The sequence below is a fragment of the Grus americana genome, chromosome 10 (genome assembly GCF_028858705.1).
Source record: "Grus americana isolate bGruAme1 chromosome 10, bGruAme1.mat, whole genome shotgun sequence".
In the NCBI taxonomy this organism is placed as follows: domain Eukaryota; kingdom Metazoa; phylum Chordata; class Aves; order Gruiformes; family Gruidae; genus Grus; species Grus americana.
The window spans coordinates 9,553,473-9,576,092 of NC_072861.1; the positions used below are offsets into that span (position 1 = coordinate 9,553,473).

Here is a 22,620-nt window from a genome sequence, read left to right on the forward strand (position 1 = left end):
ATGGAACCAGGTCTCTTCCAACGGGAGCGCGGATGATGGCTGGGAAGCACCACTGAACAGCGATTTGGGAATGACCTCAAGCGTTCAGCTGAAACGTTGCCATGCTCCCTTACTAATGTAATGTACTTGTAAGTTTTACCGGGGCGGGGGGGCTGATTTATGTTTTGAGAAAATGGGAGTCTTTAGAACATTGTTGCCCTTACAGTTTTTCTCTTCTCTGGCATTCTGGCTGCTTGGGTGCTATGTCAGGTCAACTCCTCACACAGCGGGGACTTCCTTCCTCCTCCCAGTACCCTGAGCACTACCTTGGCCTGGCAGGCAAGGTCCTTTCTCCACATTGACGAGAATTATTTTTTCCTCTGATTTTTCCCAAATTTTTGCAATTCCAGAAGGTTCCCTGGTTGGGAGGGGTTTAGGCGAGAGCTCCCACAGCTTGCGCCTGGCCCTCAGAGATGCAGAAAAGACTCCGACGATGTAAACCACAGGGAAAATTCTTAGAAAACCGATTTTATTCACCCTACGACGTAGCTAAGGGGTGCCCCCCGAGCAAGGCAGGGGGGCGGCCCGCGACTGCCCGTGAGCCGGCCAGCGCCGCGGGGCGCCCTGGGCGCTGGTGGAGCTGAGGGAAGCGGGCCCGCCCCACCTCCTGGGGCCGCGCGCCCCCTCGGGCTGCCCGCGCAGCGCGTGTCTCCGGGCGGGGCGCGGAACGAGAGCCAATCGGAAGGCGCTGCCACCCCCCGGGTGGGCGATGGCGCGGCCTTCTGCGCCAATCAGACGAGGCGGAGGGGGCCGGAGAGAGGAGGAGGGCGCGTGCCCGCACTCGCGGTGCTGGGGGGCGGCCCTTGCTCGCGCGCGGCGGGCTGTGGGCGGGGCTGTGGGCGGGGCGGCGGCAGGCCGCACGGCGGGGCGGTGGCGGCAGCGGGTAAACACGGCGGCGCGGCTGAGGGGAGCGCGCGCTGCTCGGCCATGGCGGTTTCCCCTGTTGAGGTGTTCGGGCTGCCGGGCGAGGAGGTGAGGCCTGTGACCGTCCCCTTGCGCTTTCCCCCTTCCTTTCTCCGCGGAGGGCGGGCGGCGGCTTCCCCGCGGGGCCGGGCCGGGCGGGTCTGCCCTCAGGGCGGGCGTTTCCTGCGGGCCCGCCGCGATCTGGCGTGGCGGCGGGGTGGGGGAGCGAGGCTGAGGGGTGAGGTGAGGTGGGGGGCCCGGTGCCCCCGTGCCAGCACCCCTCCGCACTGGCTGCCGGCCACCCCGCCAACCCCGGCCGGCCGCGGGGAGCGCGGTAAGCTGGCGGCTGCCGTGTCTCCTAGCACCGGCATTCCTGTCTCTAGGCTGCTTTTTGAAAGCTGTGCGAGCCTCCCCCTATAGACGGAGAAATTCGCGTGCGTTGGGCCGCTTCCTCGTGACGGTGCTGGATGGGTGAAGCGGGGTTTCTTCTCCCCCCGCTCCCTCCCCCGGTACTGAAGAATAAAGTCTTTGTTTCAGGCTTTGTCACGGACAGCGTTTGCACCACTGGAGCGGCGCGTGGATTAAAATTGTACAAAAGGTGGTTCGGGGCCTGAGCGATGGTGCTTTTCTCTGCACTGCCATTAGCGAGAGCGTGAAATCTTGTGTGCGTTTCAGTGTTTTTTGCAATAAACTCGTGGGTAACTGAAAGTGACTTCTCTGGTGAGGTTGTAGTTCCTGAGCACGTGGATCTCTGAAAGGTGGCTGATACTGATGTACCTGTTACTGTGCTTAAGTGGTAGGCAGGTGGGGTGGGCTTGTGCATAGGGCAGAATATTGATGGAATAGTTAACTTTATCAAGAAGAAAGGAGGTCACTTTTTTGTAATTGCAGGTACAGGAAGACTAAAAGCTGTATCCATCTGAAAGCTGCTTGGTGACCTGTGTGAAATGTTAGTAATGCTGTCTTTGAGCCAAAAGGGTATTTTACCAAGACTGTCTTCGATCGGCTCTTTTTGTGTCCAGGCAGTGATGGTCTCTGTGCTAATGCACGCCTGTTGCATCCTTAGCAGGAATTCAGTTTATTAAAACTATGAAATATTATTCCTAGTCTGTTAGTATGGCTTTCTTTCTCAAGTTCTGCTTTACTTCTGGAGAGGTAACCCTCAAATTGTTATTTTTTTTTTCTTCATCTTAATATTTGAATTGCATAGGAGTTCTAATACAAAATGAGCACAGCGTGTTGCATAGCACTCCCCATTGCAAGATCCTCTTTTCAGCTGCTAGTAAGTTTTTTGAGGCTATCTAGTTGAATCAAAACATTCCATGCCTCCAGCTTGTTGAGGTGGAGTGTCCATAGCTACGGGGCTTTTGGCTGAGAGACTTCCTAATACAAAACTTTCAGGTTGCTAAGACTTGGATTTCTGTAGATTAAACACTTTGATCAAACATTTTCTGACACTGAGCTATTCACTTCCAGTTACTGTGTTTTGGTGACAAATGGCAGCAATACTAAATACAGCCCTTTCTAGCAGTAGTTGTGGAATGATCTTTCAAAGACTGAAGGAAGAATCATTGATATCTCAGCTAATGCTCTGTTATTTCTTTGATTACAGAAGGAATTAAATTTTTCAGTGGTTTGCTGGGTTAAAAATGTAATTGTTAAAGAACCATCCAGAATGACAATATATTTATTTCTGTTTTCTATTCAAATACCTGCTTGTACTATAGGGCTTTGGAATGCCATTTAATAAAATTATGCCACTTGTCTATAGACAAGTATTTCATAGCCAGTGGAATTTAAACATTTCTGTGTATCAGAGTTCTTACACTCCCAGCCTGAAGTAAGGACTTCCTTATTTTGTTTAGCTCTTTTTATATTGCCTAAATAACGTGTTAAGTTAGCAAGCTTTCTTGATCTGTTGTGTCTATTATGTTTGATCTGTTTCAGGGATCAATCTAGTAATAGGAACGTCTCACAGGCAAAAATACACTTCCCACTTGCATGCATTTGCCATTTCAGGTTTCTCAGACACTTGAGAGCTGTCCTGTGTAGACCAAGTGTTCTTGTTTTCTGCAGGTCGCGTAAGATTTCTCACAAGCATATGGTATTTCATTCTGGAAAGCTGTAGATATGTTTTTATATTCCTTTAGGATATACTACTGGAGTAGGTTGTTTATGGTTATTTAACTTGCTGCTGGTGTACTGAATGTCTTGGACGCATGGTTTGTCTTCTCTACTTCTGCACACGTTACCCCACAACCCTTCTCATATTGCTATGTTTTGGAGATTATGCTGAAGACCAGAAATCTTTCAGACACTACTTCGGAGACTGGCATGGGCTAGTCTTCCTCTGGATTGCTTCTGACAAACTAATTTGGTTTGGCTCATTTGTGCCTGAGCTTGAGGCAGCCCAGTGCTTCTGTTCCGGTTCAAACCCTATAGCTTGCCTAGCACCTCTGTACTAGATGTCTGCTCCATCTGACACTGTTCTTATATGGGGCACTCAAATAGAAAAAAAAAAAAAATAGACATGCATATTCTGTGCTTCAGAAATGCTCTGAATTTATTCTAGGCTATGAAGGACTTTGCCGTTGCAAGGCATGGTCTGGAATCCAGTGTATCTGGAATAGTTTACTTGTAGAAATGGTGATGCTTGCTGGTTTGGGGTTTTGGGAGGTTTTTTGGATTTAGTTTGGGGTTGGTTTGTTTGGGTTTTTTTGAGTAGCAATATAATTTGTATAGTCCTGATGGTTTCCAGAACCTATCTTATGTACCTGGATTTGTTTTGTTTTTAAAAGCCTTTCTTTCACACTGAATTAACAAGCACTGACTGTGAGCGTTGTGGATATTGGGTTGCACCTGTTGAAAAATAGTTTGGTGGTTGTTTTGATTTGGGGTTTTATGTGTTTGGGGTTTTTTTGTTTGTTTGTTTTTTTAAAGTAAAATTCTATTGACAAACGGATAACTCTATTAGTGGACTCTTGTCTTCTTGAATCTTTTCCTTAATTTGCAATTGAACAGAGGTATTAAATACAATCTTTACAATCTTATTGTATTAAATATAATACAGCATTTCTTGAAGGATGAGACTTCCTTATTTATGAACACAAAATGCTCCTATGGTACAATTAACGTGTAAGTTCTTTTAGTGAGTAAGACTGGACTGTAAGTGGCAGGTGGAAGTTAATGACTTTCATTATGTTTACAATATTGATTAATGTAGTTCTATAATAGGAATCTTCCTGAATCTAAAACTTGCTTTGCTTGCTTTGAGAGAGTTTCTTCAAAGAAGTGCTCTCTGGGTTGCAAAGGGATGGTCAAGACAGCAAAGTCTCCTTCCTGCTTTTTACCTGCTGGTGAAATGAACTGGGGATGCTAACAAAACTTAGTATCATTTAGAGGTCATCTAACGTAGATGTGTGCCTCACTTGCAAGGTCTGAATATTGCAGGAACTACTTTCCTTCAGCTAAGGCTCATGAATATTGCAGGAACTACTTTCCTTCAGCTAAGGCTCACCGTTCTGTGGGAAACTATTTCTTTCAAATGAGATGGTAGGTTTTAACAAGAACTTCATTGGGCCTGTTCCTCCTGCTGTCAACTTTGTATCTATCTCCTGCTGGAATTGGTCAAGCTGAATATAGCATATATAAGTGCTCTTAGCTATCCTAATCTTATGTGTTGGAGTTTTTTGTTTAAGGTCTGAAGAATTTTATTTAAAATTCCTAGTACCTCTTTCTCTATAATATATGAGGAAGGTCTGTTCTAACATTAAAAACAACATTTAAGACAGGTGAAGAATGTCAATATCTTCTGTACTGCTTAAGGGAAAACATTTGGTGCTAACCTCAGTGTAGGTAATGGAAGAGTCAAATCCTTAATTAATTATTCAGACTCTGAAAAGTTTTTGAGATTAAAAGACTGCTTATCACTCCAGCATATGCCATTAAAGAATATGGTTTTATTGTGAAGCATTCAAACATAACTGTTATGGTTACTAATGATTTCAAGGTAAAAAAACCAAACCAAAATACACACAAACTTTTAATGCAACTTGAAATAAGTGCTCTTGGATGGGAGATACAGACTCGGAAACTTGCAAAGATACAGGTTTTTTTAACTTAGAGAAACACAGCAGTGTCATCTACTACAATTGGCAGATGCAAGAGGCTATCTATTCAACTGGAATATGTAGTCACTTTAGCTGTAAGTAATCTTTCGGCGTTGTTTCTGAGCTGCTCCTAGGCTTCAGAGCCTTTTATGTGATGATGTCTATCTTTAATCAACAATTTGTGCTTGAAATGCAAGCTACTAGTAGGGTGAGGCTGAGTACCTTAAGTAAGATGTCTCACAGATTTGAGAATCTTCTTATAAAAGAAACTATAGATTCCTGGTTTGTCTCTCTTATGCTGATGCTTATTGTTTAATGGGGTCTTGGCTTTAGTGCACGTTTAACATGCAAGTATCCTAACTTTTCTTGCTGTTTATAGCTGCTCCTTAAGGAGGTCAGCAGTCTGTGTAGATGTGCACTGCAGAACACTCTATAGATAGTTGATAATCTCTTTCTTTTTTTCTTTTTTCTCCTTCCCCTCTACTAACTTTCTGGACTCAGTACATGGGACGGGAGGGATCACTCTACATGGGATGTAGAGCACGTTCTGCCCACTGAACATCCCTTCCTTTTTATGCTCTTTCACTGGGTCAGGCTGTTTACTACTTTCCATTTTGAATTTCCAAACTATTGGTACGTTTATGCTTGCCTTATCTGCACATACCCAAACTTGAATTTTCAGTTCTCTTTTTATCTGTGCTATATGCAGACATGGTATGAATCTTAAGAAAGCCTTAATATGTAATTCCTCATATTACCAGAATCCGAAAAGGTGATGCTGCTGTACTATTTTATTAGAATAGCCTTTGCTCTTTTCTTGGCTTGATTTAGTCGTGGTTGGTTTTTGACCTATCTAGCTGGAACAAAAGAATAACAGGATGTTATTGCCTAGTGCAATTGTTTACTACAAAGTGTGCTCTCTGTTAGACTACTCGGACATTTTTTTTTCATATTGGCTTCTTCAAAAAAAGCTGTCTAGTAGTCCAGCACATACTGCCATTTTGTTTTACATTTGATTAACCATCCTGGTTTTGGTGTTTCCTTACATCCTATGTGAATCTTTTCTGTAGAAGTATCTTGAAAAATCAAAACCAAAACTTGAACTAAAGATTAAAATAGGAAAGCCAATACAATTAATTTTTCAATAATAATCAAATATATGCTCTGAAGAACCCTTCTCCTAATCAAAAACCTTTCTCTTCCATACAATTATTTTAATTTATCTGAATTTTGTATGTATCTTACACTGTCAAACTGTCTCTTCAGTATGGTAGTTGTGTGTCTGAATCTGACTCCAATCAATCACCTGCTGGAGGTTTGGGATGTGTCGGGAATCATTGTTCAACCTGAGAAATGGATTGCAACTTGCTGAAAACTCCTGTAAAATTGTTTGGACTTGTTTACACTATCATCAGAGAGAGCCTTTATATCTACTGAATTAGATAATAGCACGTTATGTGTTTTGTCTTACCACTTCAAGCGAAGGAGAACGGTTAGTAGTGTAATACATTCATAGTTGAATTAAATGCCTCTTGCTGGTCTAACGTTATAGTGTTTCAGTGCACAAAATGAAAAATTTTGAACTTTTTCTTTTCCCCCCTCCCCTGACTCAGCTACAGGCAGCAGCTAAAACTTGTAAGGTGACAAGTTACAACTCTTTGTTGTTATCTTGTTGTGAATCTTATCATATTTAGTTTGTGTGTGAAATATTTTATCATTTGCAGTCCATGGAACTGGCGATACACTCTGACTGCACGCACATATACGCATATATACACATGCCTGTGTCCACACTCACAGACTAGTCTATCTTCAGGGACTCAGGCAAGGATCACACTTTATCATTGTTCCCTGGTTTGCTCAGTTTTGTACTATAGTCATTAACATGTCACCACTTCTTAATTTGTGCCTTCTTTCTCACCTTTTCTTTCTGCATATGCCTTTTCTTCTGTCTTCTGCTCTGTCTTGGACTTCAACCACTAAAGTAGGAGTCGTTCTCCCAGTTGTCATTAGCGTTATTTTTCCTACCATGTGGATTTAGGAAGGATGGGGGTGAGAATGGGCAGTGTTAATACTTGTCCTTTATAGGCATTGAATATAAACAGCTGTAATCCAGGTAAGACCATTCTATTCTGATGAAGTTGTGAACAAGTTTTAAACTCCTTAAAAGCTTGAAATTTCTTTCCAAATGCTGTTTTCTTGCCCAAAATAACCAGTTCAAGAACTTCTCATATATATTCATTGAATCTAGGTAGAGTCAGTGATTTTTGTGGAAATGAAACACTATCCACTTATGGAAGTGCTGCTTTATTACTTTGACTCTTGCCTTGCTGTGTAGAGAACACATTTTAAAACTATTTTAATAGGCATACATAAAAAAGATCTCTGTGTTATGATCAGTTCAAAGTATCACAGGCTGGCAGGCATTGCCTTCAAAGCTTTAAGTTACTGATTGTCTACATATCAGCTCAGAAACCTTCTATTTCATCATCTTGTGACGTACTATCTGTTAGCAAATAGACTAATTGTTAGAGGTTGTGAAGATGGCCCGTGTTAGCAGACCCAGCTATTTTGACCAGTTAATCTTGAATGTGTACTTTAGAATATACTAATAAGATTAACAATAGAATAATGATAAAACTTGGAAGTTCATAATAAGATAACTAACTTGCTGATTTGGCTCTGTAAAGGATGTTTTGTCTGCCTTAATTAGATCAAGAATTTTTGGACGGTTCAGTCTCTGTAATATGTGGTAGCCTTATCCCCCCCCATGTACCCCACCCTTCAGCTTTAAAAATATTATATAATCCCTAAAAATAATTTATCCTTTAATTTGTTAGGAGCAGACTAACTGATACAAACACTCAGTGTCAATTGGACTTCATTTGTTTGTGGCCACTCCTTGTCAGATTCGGAAGTTTAACAAATACTTCTTTTCCCACGCTGTTTTTACTTGATTCATATTGGGACGCTTGTATTCTCAGAGGGAACAGCTTAACAGTTCACAGTTTTAATAGTGAGATGATCTGCCTGTACTTTGTATATGATGCTGTGTTATGGGCCATTATTGTGTTCCCCCCCCCCCCTTTTTTTCCCCTCCAGCCTCCAAAGTGACTGGCAGTCAAACATTGTCAAAAGCAGCTGAACATCCTCACTCTGTCTATCTATACAAACAACCCCTGTACCACTCTGTGCCCAGAGCTGGTGTCTTTGATGTGCTGTCATGTGTGCATGTCTCTCAGAAGTGCATGGCTGTGTTACAGAGCAGCTGGGTACTAGGGCATTAAACCCGTAAGACCCCTAGTGTGTTCAAAGCAGCAGTGAATACTCTGTCTTCAGCTGTACAGATGGAATAAATTCAGACTGACCCATTCAAGTTAATGTCAGGACTGCAAAAGGGTGGGTAGGCATTTATGGGCAGGAAGAGACTCTTGGGGAGATAAATTGGTCTGAGCGCGCCGTTTCCTGGACAAGCTGCAGTGCTGCTAGACATAGCTGGTATGTTCCTGGTTACTGACTAGGTGCCTATCCCTTCCTATGCCACCAGAACCACTGGAAGCACTGCAGTGGTGGAAAAGAGTTGCAAGGTGAGCTTGAGAGTGTCTGCAGTCAACATAGAAGGGGTACAGGCTGTAGCCTGCATGTGTCTTGGACTACAAAAATGCCCTCAGGTTGCAGCTGCCAGTGGATCTACAGAAGCATGTTACCGATCCACCATTTCTTGTACATGTGGCTATGAAGGGGGTGAATAAGGATCTCCTGTGCAAGGCGAATGAAGAAGGAAAGGTTCAAAGTTGCCTTGAAACCATGGAATTTTGGTTTTGAACCTATTTGCTGTGGATTCCAGAATCAAATATCTGATGCATTGTTTCCGTGCAGAGCTTGCATCACCTAATTTTTGGCTGCATGATAGAATCAATCATAGAATACTAGGTTGGAAGGGAGCTCAAGGATCATCTCATCCAACCTTTCTTGACAATTAGCTTCAAACAGTCCTGGAAATCTTTGGCTGTTCGTGTCTTTCTGAGATCGATGTGTTTGGAGCAGCTTTTGTGAGCTGTAGCAGCAGTTCCTTAGCAATTCTGCCTGTCATCAGTGAGCGGGGAGAAGAGGTCGTATGGTCACAGCGCAGACTGGTATCCTGTCAGCAGGCCTCTCTACCGCTTCAGGATGTGTGAGGTCATAGCGTAATGGGTCCTTCCAGTGTAAGGCACTGCTGACTGCATTTGGATCAAGCTGTCTGATTTTCTCCTTATCTGCCTTGCACGCTAGTGTGACCAGAGAATGGGGAACCTAATCTCTTGTGATTAAGTATTGTCCTTGCACATTTGCGTGTGGGTTTTTTTTTCCCCCTGAAGTTTCTCGCCTTTATAGCTTGGAAAAGGAAGAAGTGGACCCTTCAGTATCACCTATCAGTTTAAAAAATACACAAAAAGGTGTGTGGTGGGGTCTTGGGGGAGTGAGAGCCATAAGTGGAAAAAGTGAAAGTGAAAAAGGAGATCTGTGGGGAATATTGTTATGAACAATTCAAAAATTTTTTTTTGAAGTACTTTTGTTAATCTAGAAGGATATTTCTATGTGGCAGTTCATAAGCAGATGTCAGCTTGCTTAGTTGTTCTGCTGGGCTAACTAAAATCCTGTAGCTGTCCTAGTTTGGCACTGACCCCAAACAAATAATATTCTGTCTTTCAGCAAGGCGTATTTAAATCAACCTTCAACATGCCAGCCTCAGGTTTGTGGCTTCTAGTTTCCTGAGGTCACGTAAAGCAACTTGTCTTTCTATAAAATAGCATTCAGATAAATTCAGATCTCTATTATAAGTAAGCAAACCATGTGATTAAGCCAGCTTTAAAATCTGAAGAGTCTGGATCCTATTTCTGAGATCTCCCCTGTGTGGACTATGTTGATGCCCTGTTAAGCCTCACTCTGAGATGCCCGTGCCCAAAAGCATCTAATTGTCTTCATTTTTTTCTCATGCTTGAATAACTGAGAAAAGCTTGCGGTCTAAGCAACTAAACTCAGATACAAGAAAAGGTTTTTGTCTTTTAGGGCGGTAAATCCTACACCAATGTCTGCTCTTGGTCTTTTTCTGAGAAGGAGACAGTGAGATTGTTTCTTGAGCTGGGTTCTGTCATTTGGGTCCCATGGGCTGTGACTGAGGACCCTGCCTTTGTTGGGAGAGGGTAGTGGTAGTGGTGCAGTGAGTGAAGTGCAGAAGTGCTCAGTGAGAGCAGAAATGCACACATGGTACTCTTAAGCTTGAGTAGTCTCTGAAACTTGCTGATGTTGAATGTCACTGAAGCCAAGTAATTGATAGAAGATAAATTGGATGCTGTTTTGGAATGTAAGACAAGGCTGGGTATTTTAAGATATTTGTGATATATAAGAATATTAACAAATGGCTCTTAATTTGATGCCAGCATAGTTTTATACTTTTTTTTGTTTCTTAAATCTGGTCAGTTCTATCGCTGTCATAAAACATATTGGTAATGTTATTTGCCTTAAAGTCTGATAGTTACTAAGAATTTTGAAAGCTTAGGATACCTACTAGTGGTCAGTGCTGGGTGAGGTTGGTTGTTAAGTCTTTCTTTTCTGAACTATTAGGTTTCCTAGTAGGAGACAATTTTTTTTTTTTGAGGTGAAGGTGGAAGATAGACTTGTGATTTGGCTGGAACTGTCTTGGTCATTTGACTGTTTTGTCGGTAAGTGGATATTGTAGATGTTCATCTCAGTTCCCTGGCAATCACCTCTAACTACAGAGAGTGGGAGAAACTTGCTTACTTATTTTTATTTAGTTGTTTTCACCTTTACCTTGTTAGCCAGTAGTCTCTGTCTCGAGAGTAGCATGCAGGTCTCTCAGTTAGCTTTACTAACACCTCCAGTTGGTATTGGTTAGGGAGTCCAGCCCTGTGGTTATATAGGAGACCAGTGATAAAGCAAACTGAGTGTTTCCTACATGTCTCCTTTTGAAAGCACTTTCAATCATAAGTGGAATTCAGGAAGGCCCCAGGGACAACATCTGCTGCTTCACCTATTGCTCTTGGTATCTGCTTAAACCACCTAGGTTACATCAGCTTTCATCACAGGTGTCTCTGACTAGCCATTGCCTACAAACAGTTCTTCATCTGCAAAGCCTTTTGCTTTCCAGGGAAACAGTGCCCATTTGTCTTCTTCCTCTGACATGGCCACAGCTGTTGGGATTTTTTTCCCCCCTCTTGAATTCAGTAGCTTATCAGATAAGCCATGTAAGGCTTTGTACAGTTATATTGATTAACAGGAGGAGTGCAATTACTTATGTCACTCCTGTGAAGCTGTAATTTGAATAATGTGTAACTGAAGTAGTTTTTTGTTTTTAAAAATCTCATACCCTGCTGACAGGTCATTTCAGAAATCCTAATATTTTGAGCATGGCCTCTCTGTGCTGTAAAGTAAAAATAGATGCAAGAATTCTTTATTCTTCCCTTTTTTCCAGAGTTCTTTGCTGCTTTATTAATTTGTTCTGATACATTTGATACCCTTTTCATTCCCCCTGGGAAATAGACTCTGACCATAAATTTGTTTCCCACCCTCTGATGAATGCTGAGATACCATTAGGTGAAAACTTGCTCGGTCCGTACACATTTGAGCTTTTAATGCGACTTGCTTGAACAGCTAGTGAGATGCAAATGGCAACCCATTCCTTGCATCCTAACAGATCATGCCCATGTGCACCAAAAATTGTTATGCTATTCAGAGCATGTTCTCACAAAGGTTCTTGCCTACTCTGTAGAAAACATGGCTAAGAATTGCCTGCTGAGAAACATGGGACCCCCTCGTGGAAACAGCTCCTAGATGCTCTCCTTCCTGGGAGCAGTTGGGAGCAGTAGAAGTCACTGGGCTGCATGAATTGTGGCACTAGCAACTTGCTGTTACCATTGCCCTACGAGAAGATCTTCATGTGTGTGCTATGCAGTACATGTGTACTGTGTCCTATCCAATGCAAGTGTATTGCAAGGCTTGCTGGGGAAAACGGCGACTGCTGCTGCCAGAACAATTCGGAATTTGGGAAAGAAGGCTGGCAGGAACAGTTCAACGCTGGGTTACCAATCCTCTCCTGTGGGATTAAGCACACTAACTCAAAACAAAATCCCAGTCCTTTAGAATGCCAAGAAACAAAATTAATTTAAAAAAGAAAATAATCCTACTTTTTGGATTCTGTGTCTACCATCATATGTGGATATGATGGTGATAAGACTTCAAAAGGAATAAAGGCAGAATAAATTTGCTACTGAAACTGCAAGCTGTTTCTATCAGACAAAGTAACTGCATTACTTAGTCTATAGTTTTCAGTGTAAATTAAAAATTATGCCAATAATTGCTTTTAGCTTTATAAATTAAAAATAGATCTGAATGCATCTTGAATATGTTATTTTGTTTTTTAGGAGAACACACGAATTGTCAGGGTGAAGGTTATAGCTGGAATTGGCCTGGCCAAGAAGGATATCTTAGGAGCCAGGTAAGAATATATTGTTAGTCTATTAAGGGACAGCTGCTTCTTTATTTTTGTTCCACAGCTGTTTACATCTTAGTAAATCCTTCTGTGCCTCTTTCTAAAAAATTCAGAACTGTTTTAACTGTTATAAAATGATCAGAGACTATATAAACATGAAGATACCTGTTTTCTTGCCTAAGAGTCACTTGAACAGATCTTAGGCGTTGGCAAAACAATGTGTAGGAAAGCTTAATTCTCTGCATGGTAAAATAGTTTGGCCGTGGAGGATATATATATGTATATATAAAAAACTTAGACTGCTGTTTAAAGTAGCAAGAGTTTAGTTACAATCAAAATTGTCTCATCTGTGCTTTAAAGACTTGGAATGAACACAGTGCTAAACACTGGTAGCCACAAGACTATTTCAGCTCAAATTATATGTAGAGGAACAGCATCCACCAATTCTATAGATGTGGTAAACCCATGCCAGTGGCTGCAGGCTCTGGGTATGTACAGATTTAAAAGCTAACAATCTGTGTAGGGGAAGAAACAATTAAAGTGGCTTAACATTTACCACAGGAAAGATCAGACTTTTGAATTGGTAAGTGGAATGTTTTGTAGAATTGGCAAGTGGCAGAATGCAGCTTGTACTAAAGCTACTTTTTTCTCCTGGCCCATGTACAGAGGGTCTAGAAAAGTACTGATGGGTTTAGTACTAATTCTGCTGTCAGCTGCTTTGGCATATGTACAGGAATGATGTTATTTTAGCACTAGCAAAATTGTTATGTGTGACATCAGTTTAGCATTAGAAAAATTTATCTTGTGATATTCATATTTTCCCTAAAGCCAGACAGTCTCTTCAATTTTTTTTTCACATGCAATTTTTTTAACTTTAAACAAAATTAGGGCAGCTTTTCTCATCAAAACTTAAATATGTGAAAACCGTATGCTCTTTTGCCATATGGCAGACAGTCTTGGTCACCTTTTGTTATTAGTCTGTTTGAGCAATTGAATGCCTTGACTCTGTTTGGAAAAGTAGATACTCATATAATCTGTTGTTTATTGTACCACAGGAAGGGGAAAAAAATAAAATCTGAGGCAGTAGGCCATTTTAAGCAACCATATTAGGACGCCTTCATTAACAGAATAATTCAGGTTAAACTCAAACTCTGTGAAACTGATAGAACATTTAGTAAAAATATTGCATGTTCATGGAAGTACCTCAGATTCCAGGTGTTCTAAATTGTTAAAAACAAGAGATTGAATACTTCAAGCTTTTTCAGTCACAACTGATTTTTTTATGTATGTCTTCTTGAAATGCATGAGGATTTATTAAATCTGTTCTCATAAAATAAGAACTGTGAAAGAGGAGAGAGAATCAAATTATAGCGATAGAATATAAAATGGCATAGCTGTATCATCATAATCAGTAACAATGTTTAGATTAATCTCTCAAACTATTTTGAAACTGATTGTAAGTACAAATGTGTGTGGTGTTCATAAAGTAATTGTAATAGTTTCATAGCTGCTATTAATTGAAACCTTTTAAAACTCAACTGCTAATAATGCTGACAAGAAAGGATATATAGCAGCATGCTTATCTCTTTCTTTCCCCCTCCCAGCGACCCATATGTGAAAGTGACAGTATATGATCCAGTGAATGGAGTCCTTACCAGTGTTCAGACAAAAACTATTAAAAAGGTTAGCTGTCTTAACTCTGTGGGTGTGGTGGGTTTGTGTGGTTTTTTGATCAGACTCTAGAGGAAAAGTTAATACCATGGGAAAGATGAGAATTAATATGTCACTTGAGTGAACGGACATGGGGAAAGGAATGTTCCATGACTTATGCTGTTTCTCTGTTCATGGCATTATTTTGGTATTTTCCTTTCAATAATTTTAGTGAAAGGTAGAAAAACACTAAGGAATATAAGGTGAGTACCAACTCAAAACTACATCATTCATGGAAATACTGGATTGTTCTGATTTTCTGAGATCTTTAATTAGAATCTCTCTTGCTGTACAACTCCTATTAATGTTTGTTGTGTTTGAACATCAAATTGTACAGTTCACCTGAATCATGATGCTATTCATTTCTCTAGAATACCTGCAGGAAAAAGTCAATCTTAGTACTGGTAACTTATGTTAGCTCAACTGAAAATGAAAAATTGCATACATGAGAGGGAAAGTACTCTTCCAAATCATTGTTCTTGGATAGTGGCCGTGATTTATGTTACAAGATCACTCATGCATTTTCCCTTTACGTTGATAATCATTAGTTTAGCTGATGAGAGTTCAAAGTATCTCTAGTATTTTTAAAAATAGCCACAACGGAAAGGTGTGTTTAGTTGAGCAGGTTCTATTGTGTTTGGCCCACCTGTGCCTGGTCCGTCTTGACTTATGTTGAGAGATTTGGCATTTGATAAGAGTTCATAATTTCAGGATTAACATATGTTTACATGTAAGCGATGTGGATAATGGACTGAGAAAAAGGCAGTGATTATTACTGAAGACATACCATACGTTAACTGATATGAACTGTATAAGGGGCCCTTCTCTGCATCCATCACATTAGCCAAAATCTGAGAATACTTGCCAGAATTGTCTCCATTCTGCACTGTATTAAACAGTATAAGACTCCCATGACTTTTACCCGCAGTAGCGAGGTTAAAGCTTTTGTACTTTGAGTGGATTTTTACATGGGATAAAACAGATGTAAAACATCAAAAATGGCACCAATACAGAATTGTCACTATAACCAATGCTGTCTTTTTTTTCTTTTTTTTTTTTTCTCTTTCCTCTCCACCCACCCCCCTGTAGTCCTTAAACCCAAAGTGGAACGAAGAACTCTTATTCAGAGTAAGTATTTTTTACAGCCTTATTACCATGTTGGATATTATATTAATATATTAGGAACAATGTTTTCTTGCTAGTTCAGCTTAAAATCAGAAATACCTCTATGTATCTGTCTAATGTTCAAAAAGGCTCATGAACTGGTGTTATTTGTGCCAGAGTTAAAGAAGATAACATCAAGATTGAAAATTTATTCCATGAATGTTTAAAAACATGAACATGGATATAAAACCAGTTTAGGATAGCACCAGTCTTGGCTCATTGGTTCTGATAGAAATGTGTTGCATAGTGACATGGCAGCAAGGTTTAGATTTTGCTGTTTAATTTAGTTCCCATGTATTTATTTCTTACTGCATAAACATAAAGATTTTTCTGAAGACAAATGCTGGAATTCAGCATATATTTTAACTATTAATGTATTTCTTTCTCCTAGGTTAATCCTCAGAAACACAGAGTCCTTTTTGAAGTATTTGATGAAAATCGTTTGGTAGGTCCTTTTGTGTTAATATTGCAGTGTATTAAAGACTTAAATGAAAGTAAGTTCATCTGGATTCCACATGGATTAAAAAAACACACCAAACAACCTTCTGTAATGAAACCTAAAGCTACAGGCAGACCTGATTCATTTACTTATCTGACATTACCACACTTCGTGGTGCTCTGAAGCAGTTATTCTTAACTTCTAATGTGCTTTAACTCATAAAAGCGTCATTCTTTTATGGTGCTTTTCAAATCATGTGGCCAAATTCTTCAGTGATATTGAAAGCTCTGCATCGAATGTTTATTTTTCCCACGAACAAAGTAGTATTGACAGTGTAGATATCTCTCTACACGGTGTGAGAAGCTTCTTCAATGTGTGAGTAGCATGAAAGAAAGCATGTGTGCATTGTCTTTGGAAATCTTATCACAATCCACTGTCAATTTGTTCTTGTAGCTAGGTGTCACTCTCTGAATGGCAGGTCATAAGTAAGATAGGGATAGCTCGTGCATTTATTTCCTCAGTGAAATCGAAACTCCTCCTCTGATAGTGCTCTCATTTTACGTGTGAAGATGTCTACTTACCTATCTTTGTCTGTACGTTTTATTGTAAATGACTAAGGCTGATAGCAGTACAATCATGACACTTGCATCCTAGGACCACTTCGCAGACATGTCTTGTCACTGGAATATATACGTTTTCTTTCTGCAGTAGTTTGAAACTAATAGGAGGGATTGAGTGCTCTTTAGTTTGTACTTCAAACACAGTTTCATTATGATAGCCGTTACAAAGGATCTCTTTGTGCTTGAATAGTGTGTTGGCCATGAAAAACTTGTTTTTTCCTAATGCTTTCTGCATATATTCAGTAGACCATTGTATCTTTTATGGAAACGCTAATCTGCTAAAGTTGGGAAGAGTGAAAATGTGTGTAAATATGAGTACATACTGTCTAGAATAAATAGACTTAAAGAGGAGGCTTGTTTCTTCGTTATAGGCATCACATAGTCCCCAAGCCATTTACTTCTTGACTGGTGGTATTACCTGTCCCAAGCATTTAAAATATCATGCCTCCTTTTTTTTTTTTTTTTTAAACAATTTTAAAGGGAATCACCAGCATTTGTGGCTTACACGACAGGTTAAATATGATTTTCCAGGTATTCATCTCAATGTGATGAGGCTACCGTGTATTCTTCATGAAGTCAAAGTACTTTGTACATTAGTCATTGGAACATTACTGCCACCCCCTGGAAGCCAGGAGGCATGATTAGAAAGTCATATTCCTGATTGTTTGGGGAGAAGGCCAATGTTGTTTTTTTTTTTTGTGGTTTCTACCAAGAGATTTCCTTAGCATTCTTTCTCTAATCTAGAGTAGATAAGTTGTTTGGCCTGTTTGCTTATGGGAGACGAACCAATAAACCATTTTATTGGCATCAGCTTGGAAATGGTGTTTTGTTTCCTATCTAAGATTATATTTAGAATCATGACCTCATTGGTCACTGTGTAGTTCTACAATAACCCCAATATTTTTCATCTTTTCCATATCCTCATTCAGTGAATGCAAAACGCTGTCTCCCTATTTCTCTTTAGCTTGCTCTCAGAAATACTAAGTTTCTACCCCTGATGTCTTGAGCTGTTTTAAATAAGTCAAATCGCTGCCTTAGCTGACAAGCTCCCCCACTTCTATTAATTCATCTTCACATGTCAGAAACCATACGTGCCTTGCACCCTTTTGCTAGGATACGCAGCTATGATCAAAAGGTGTTTCATCTGATGTTAATTTAGTGGGCTTCAGTGTTAATCAGCCTTTCTTTCTTCTACCTATTGGATGACTGTTTAAACTCTAGGTGTGAGCAAGCTGATAAAACTGAAATTCTCTTACGTTTGTGAGATGGTCCTCCCACCAGATAATTTCCTCTTTATAAAAATTTTTCCCAAGTGCTTTTATTCCCTGTAACTTTTGGAGATAAATTGAAGCCTGAAATCTTTGGGTTCTGTTTTCAGAAACGTTGCTTTCTTGAAAACCAGGCTCAAAACTTAGCTTACTCAATGTCAGGCTTAACCAACGCAGCAGGACTTTGAATTTACATCACCACCAACTGGCGTTTTAAAATCTTTCTTTAATAGCTTTAAAACTTTTCAGAGATCACCTGTCTTGGATTTGGTAAGGGAACACTAAATCTAGTTTGTTCTGCTGACTTGTTTTAAACCGTTAGTAAAGTAAAGGGCTTGAGCAGTTTGTGGAGTCGGTTGTGATTGTCTTCAAAAAGACAGTAGGAAAATCTGTCAAGGACAATGAGATCACTTGTGAGATGGACCAGTGAAGGGACTAGATGACTTTTTACTGTCTCTTCCTGTCTTACAATAACTTGTCACAATTATGTATATTTCAAACAAAGTGCCAAAACCCGTTATCGATGCTGAAGAAGTCAATGATGTTATGATTTGAATGGAGCTATTGGTACTTTAAAAAAATTCTTCTTATTTATTTATTTTTTTATGTCAACTCTAATTCAGCAAGACAGAATTTTGCATGTTAAAAGCCATTTTATGTTGACAAAGGAACCTATAGTTGGCTGCTCGTGCCTATATGTATGGTTATAGTTAAGGAAGAGTGACATGTTGAGAAATCTCAACTCTTAAGCCTCAGTTGCCAAAATATGTCAGTTATCATTTTCTTAGAGGCTTCTTTAGTGAAATTGGAAAAGCATTTCAGCTCATCCGCTGGGGGAGAAAGTGTTGCTTTTTTTACTAAAGGCAGTATATCTCATAAAGTGGTTGCAATTTGTTTTATATCATACTAACATGTTACAAACTGTGCTACTAATTAATTTGTTGTTGGGGAGAAAAAGAGCTTTAAGAAATGCATTGTTTACTTTTCACTCAGGTATCTTAGGGTGGGTGATTTTGTTTGGGGTTTGGGTTTTTTATTTTAAATATATTGCTTGAAGTTCAAATGTAACTTTTTGAAACTGTGACCAAAAAATATTTTATAGTGTTTTCCTTTCCTCTTTTTCCCCTCATCCCAATTCCCCTCCAACATATAACATTAGAAGTCATCCAGTTGGTGAAACATAATGAAATAAATGAACTATTGTATTTGTTGGCTTTTTATGAATAAGCTGGTATTCATTTACTGCTGCATTCTAATAATGGGATTCAGGTAACAGAGGTTAAGTAAGCCCCGGAGTATAATTAGAAAACAAATTTGTTGCTTGCAAACAGAGTACTATGAATTTGATTCTTGGCTCTTTTTTGGGAAGGAGGTATAAATGTTAATTTTACTGCCTTCTAGCTTAAAATACAGTAAAGGTTAAATAAATATGGAGCAGAAAAAAATCTAGTAGTATGACCTATAAAAGTATAAATGGCCTAGTGTTCTCTTCTGTTTGCACTTTTTCAGCAACACTAAGTAATTTCATATTAGTGTGGTAGCATTTAGTACTGCATCATATATGGCTTCTGTATTCAAAAGTACATTCATAGCCAAATGTTTGTTTTTTAAAAAATACCCACAACAAAAAAAACCCCCACACTCAACAGCAAGGTTTAAGATTATCTTTTTTCAAAAGTCCCACTAGGTGCCAGCAAAGGACCTTTTCAGATGATGTGAGCCAGTGAAACATTTTGTAGGAATTCTCAATCCCATTACTCTTACAAGAGTTGACAGTATATTGACTTCTTGACATGCTGATCACTTTATTTAAAAGAAAAAATAAATTAGTAATTAGCTATGAATGTATGAGTTTGTGTATAACTATACATAATAGCTTTCTTCTGTAATTGTGCTTGGTTAATCATGTTTATCTCCATGCATACTTAGCTTAGTGTTTCACAGTTTGCATAGCTGGTTGTGTATTTGCATGCCATACTGAACTCTAATGAGTGTCTGCTTATTGTGGGCTTCTAGCAGACAAGATGAGGTAGTTCAGTTTGTAAGAATAGTTTGGGTTTTTCCTACCTATAACAGCTGTAGTTTGGAAAGGCTAAAATATAAAAGTTTAACGTAGTAGGCTGAAAATAAATGCTAAATTATTAATCAGAATAACTTGTGGTTCTAATTCAGTTGCACCTCACTGCAAATTATGAATTATTTGGCAGGAGAGGTTTCTACTACGTGCAAATCTGTAGAAAGTGTGGTTGCTTAACAGCATGTAGATTGTGAGATAATGCCAGATTTCTTTCAAGTTTTATTTGAATAGTGCAGAAAGACTTTTTTTTTTAAGGGGGAGGAGGCTTGGTTTATGCATAATTCAGACCTCAGCAGTTTGCTAGCATGGTTACTATTTGGAAATTCAATCCTAGACTTGATACTCAATTATATGGGACTTCATTCCTACCAACTTCCTGTAATTCTAAACCTGTGGGTAAAAATATTAGTAGTCATACGCTGCTGAGGAAAGTACGGACACATTGACTCAGCTAGTGCAGCTGCAGCAGGAGTTGCTGTTTTAAACTTGGAAGTGCTGGAAGTTTATTATTGTATTCATTTATGCAAATTACAGAAGGTATAATTGAAACAAGGTCAGTAGTATTTGTCAGTGTGTTGCAGCTGAGGACGTTGGAACTTAAGCGCTTTGTAAATGAAAGCTTTCTGACTGCAAGCAATCAAAGACGGTCCAGAAACTGCAGTTCACCGAATGGCTGACTTATTTCAAGAGGTACAGTTTTTCTTTTAACACTACTATCTTGTAGAAATTAGGACAAGGACTGCCACTTTTATGGGCTTTTACTATTGTGATGTACTAGCTCTAGGTTCTGTGCAGCTGCCTGTAGCCTTTCTGCTGAAGGATCTTTGTGGCTTTCATTTGCTAACATGCGTGGAAATGAGAACAAATGGCACGACAGTTAAGATTGCATTTTGCTACCCAAAGAAGCAACACAGACCCATTATCAGAAACATCTGAAGATGTTTTGGATAGTAATAATTGTATGTACTTCAAAAAACTGCAGAATTCTGCACCTAATGTTACACAGATGAAACTGACTCCTAGACAAGTTGCTTATGCACCTGTAATGCAACAAGTAAGTAATCAAGAGGAAAATGCAACTATTTCTTCATTGCAAATAAAAAAGAGCACCTCGCTGCACATTTCTCTACAGTCTAGAAAGCATAGTGGATGTTTTCGGTCTGGTGATGTTGTAGCTACTGGTGAAGACACTTCATTCATTGGTATTGGTAATGAAGGAAATTGTGGCGCTAGAATTGTGGTTGATCATCGAGCTAATGATAGCCTTCTGAGCAGTTCGGCTCTGTGCAATGGCAGTCTTAGCAGTATTGCAGCCAGTGACAGCGGATCGTTCAGCAGTGCTGGCAGTGACTACGGATCATGTGCAAGTACCACAAGTGATGGAGGTTCATATAGTAACAGTGTCATCAGTGACAGTGGTAGTGGCACTCTTTCAACAGGTGATGGTACGTTCTGTAGTAGTGCTGTACATGGTGATTCTTCATATAGAAGCACTGCAAACAAGTATAATCCCTATAGGAACAACTCATCTCAGGAAATTCTCTGTAGAAGTAATACTACTTTTGACCAAGATGCTTTGTCACTAGGGAAGAAAACTAAAATTCCACTGCGACGTTGTTCATCACTGGTTATTTTCCCTAGGAGTCCTTCCAGTACTCCTCCAGCTTCTCCAGTAAGCTCATGTCAACTACCACATAGAGGCGCCTATCAAACATCCCATAAACTAATTATTTCTCCTAGTGAGCTGGCACAAAAAGAAGATCAAACCATTGCCAAGGGATTCCTCTCAACAGCAGTCAATGGACTTCGACTGTCTAAAACAGTTTGCTCTTCTGGCGAAGTCAGAGACATTCGACCACTTTACTTGAATACATCATTACAGGACAAAAGTCAAATTTTGAATAGTTCTGAGCAGGCAACTTGTGAAGAAGTACCTGATGGCTTCTCATGTATTTCAGTGCAACTCACTCAAGGAGCGTTTGCATCAAGTAGTGAAATGGTTAATGGCTGTTGCAGTCCAGAGTTAAATCTGAACTCCAGTGCAAAATACCCTCATTTAAAACTGGCACGTAGCACATCTGCATGTTTACCCTCAGAAATAGATTCAGAATATCAGATAAATATAAATGAACTAGAAAGACCGAATGCACAGATGAGCAAACCCCACCATGTTTTGCAAAGAAGTCTTTCGTTGGAAGGATCACGTCAAAAAGTTTCTTGCTGTTTATCCAGCCTTAAATACAAGTGTCATAGTGCAAGGACGTCTCAGTTGCACATACAGTTCAAACCTGGGAATGAAGGAAAAACTGGTGTTAAGAAAAGATATGGAACCTCTAAAAGGGAAATGTCTAGCACTTCTTTGTGGAGGCCCCATAAGGTGAGTGTTCTTGTTTATAGAAAAGTTTGTCCGTATTTTACAGCTGAAATTTAACTGGAAAATAGTAACACTTACAATCAAGACTTAAACACAATGATTTCAGAATTTTCTAATGGTGTCAAACTGTCACCATTAGGAAGCTAACTTTTATATTATCTGTAACATTTGGGGTTTAGATTTGTTTCTTAGATTATGGTACGTAGAGTAGCATAGGTGAATAGGTCTTACAGTGAAATGCCTGTATTTAATATATTAAATAATAATTTCTTGTTTGCATGAACTTAAAGGGTTTTTCTTGTCTAGTTATATAGATATGGGAATTAAACTTCAGATGAAGTTTTGTAGTTTTAAATACGTAACTTCTCAATAAATTAATAATTACTAAAATTGTTTGCATATAAAATGGATAAAAATGAGTGGATTAC

The 22,620-nt window shown here is 39.5% G+C and overlaps 1 protein-coding gene across 2 annotated transcripts in view; it reads left to right on the forward strand.

Annotated features, from left to right (window-relative positions):
* The first annotated feature begins 888 nt into the window (after nucleotides 1–888).
* Nucleotides 889–22,620, forward strand: part of NEDD4 (NEDD4 E3 ubiquitin protein ligase) — a 57,505-nt gene continuing 35,773 nt past the window's right edge. The window contains exons 1-5 of one of the 2 annotated variants that reach the window (XM_054836745.1): nucleotides 889–1,011; nucleotides 12,473–12,546; nucleotides 14,145–14,223; nucleotides 15,340–15,378; nucleotides 15,806–15,859. In XM_054836745.1, coding sequence (XP_054692720.1) covers nucleotides 967–1,011; nucleotides 12,473–12,546; nucleotides 14,145–14,223; nucleotides 15,340–15,378; nucleotides 15,806–15,859 — 291 coding nt within the window. In that variant the 5' untranslated portion in view covers nucleotides 889–966. Of the gene's footprint in view, nucleotides 1,012–12,472; nucleotides 12,547–14,144; nucleotides 14,224–15,339; nucleotides 15,379–15,805; nucleotides 15,860–20,556; nucleotides 22,196–22,620 lie in introns of those variants that run through there. The other variant, XM_054836744.1, reaches the window with a different exon arrangement.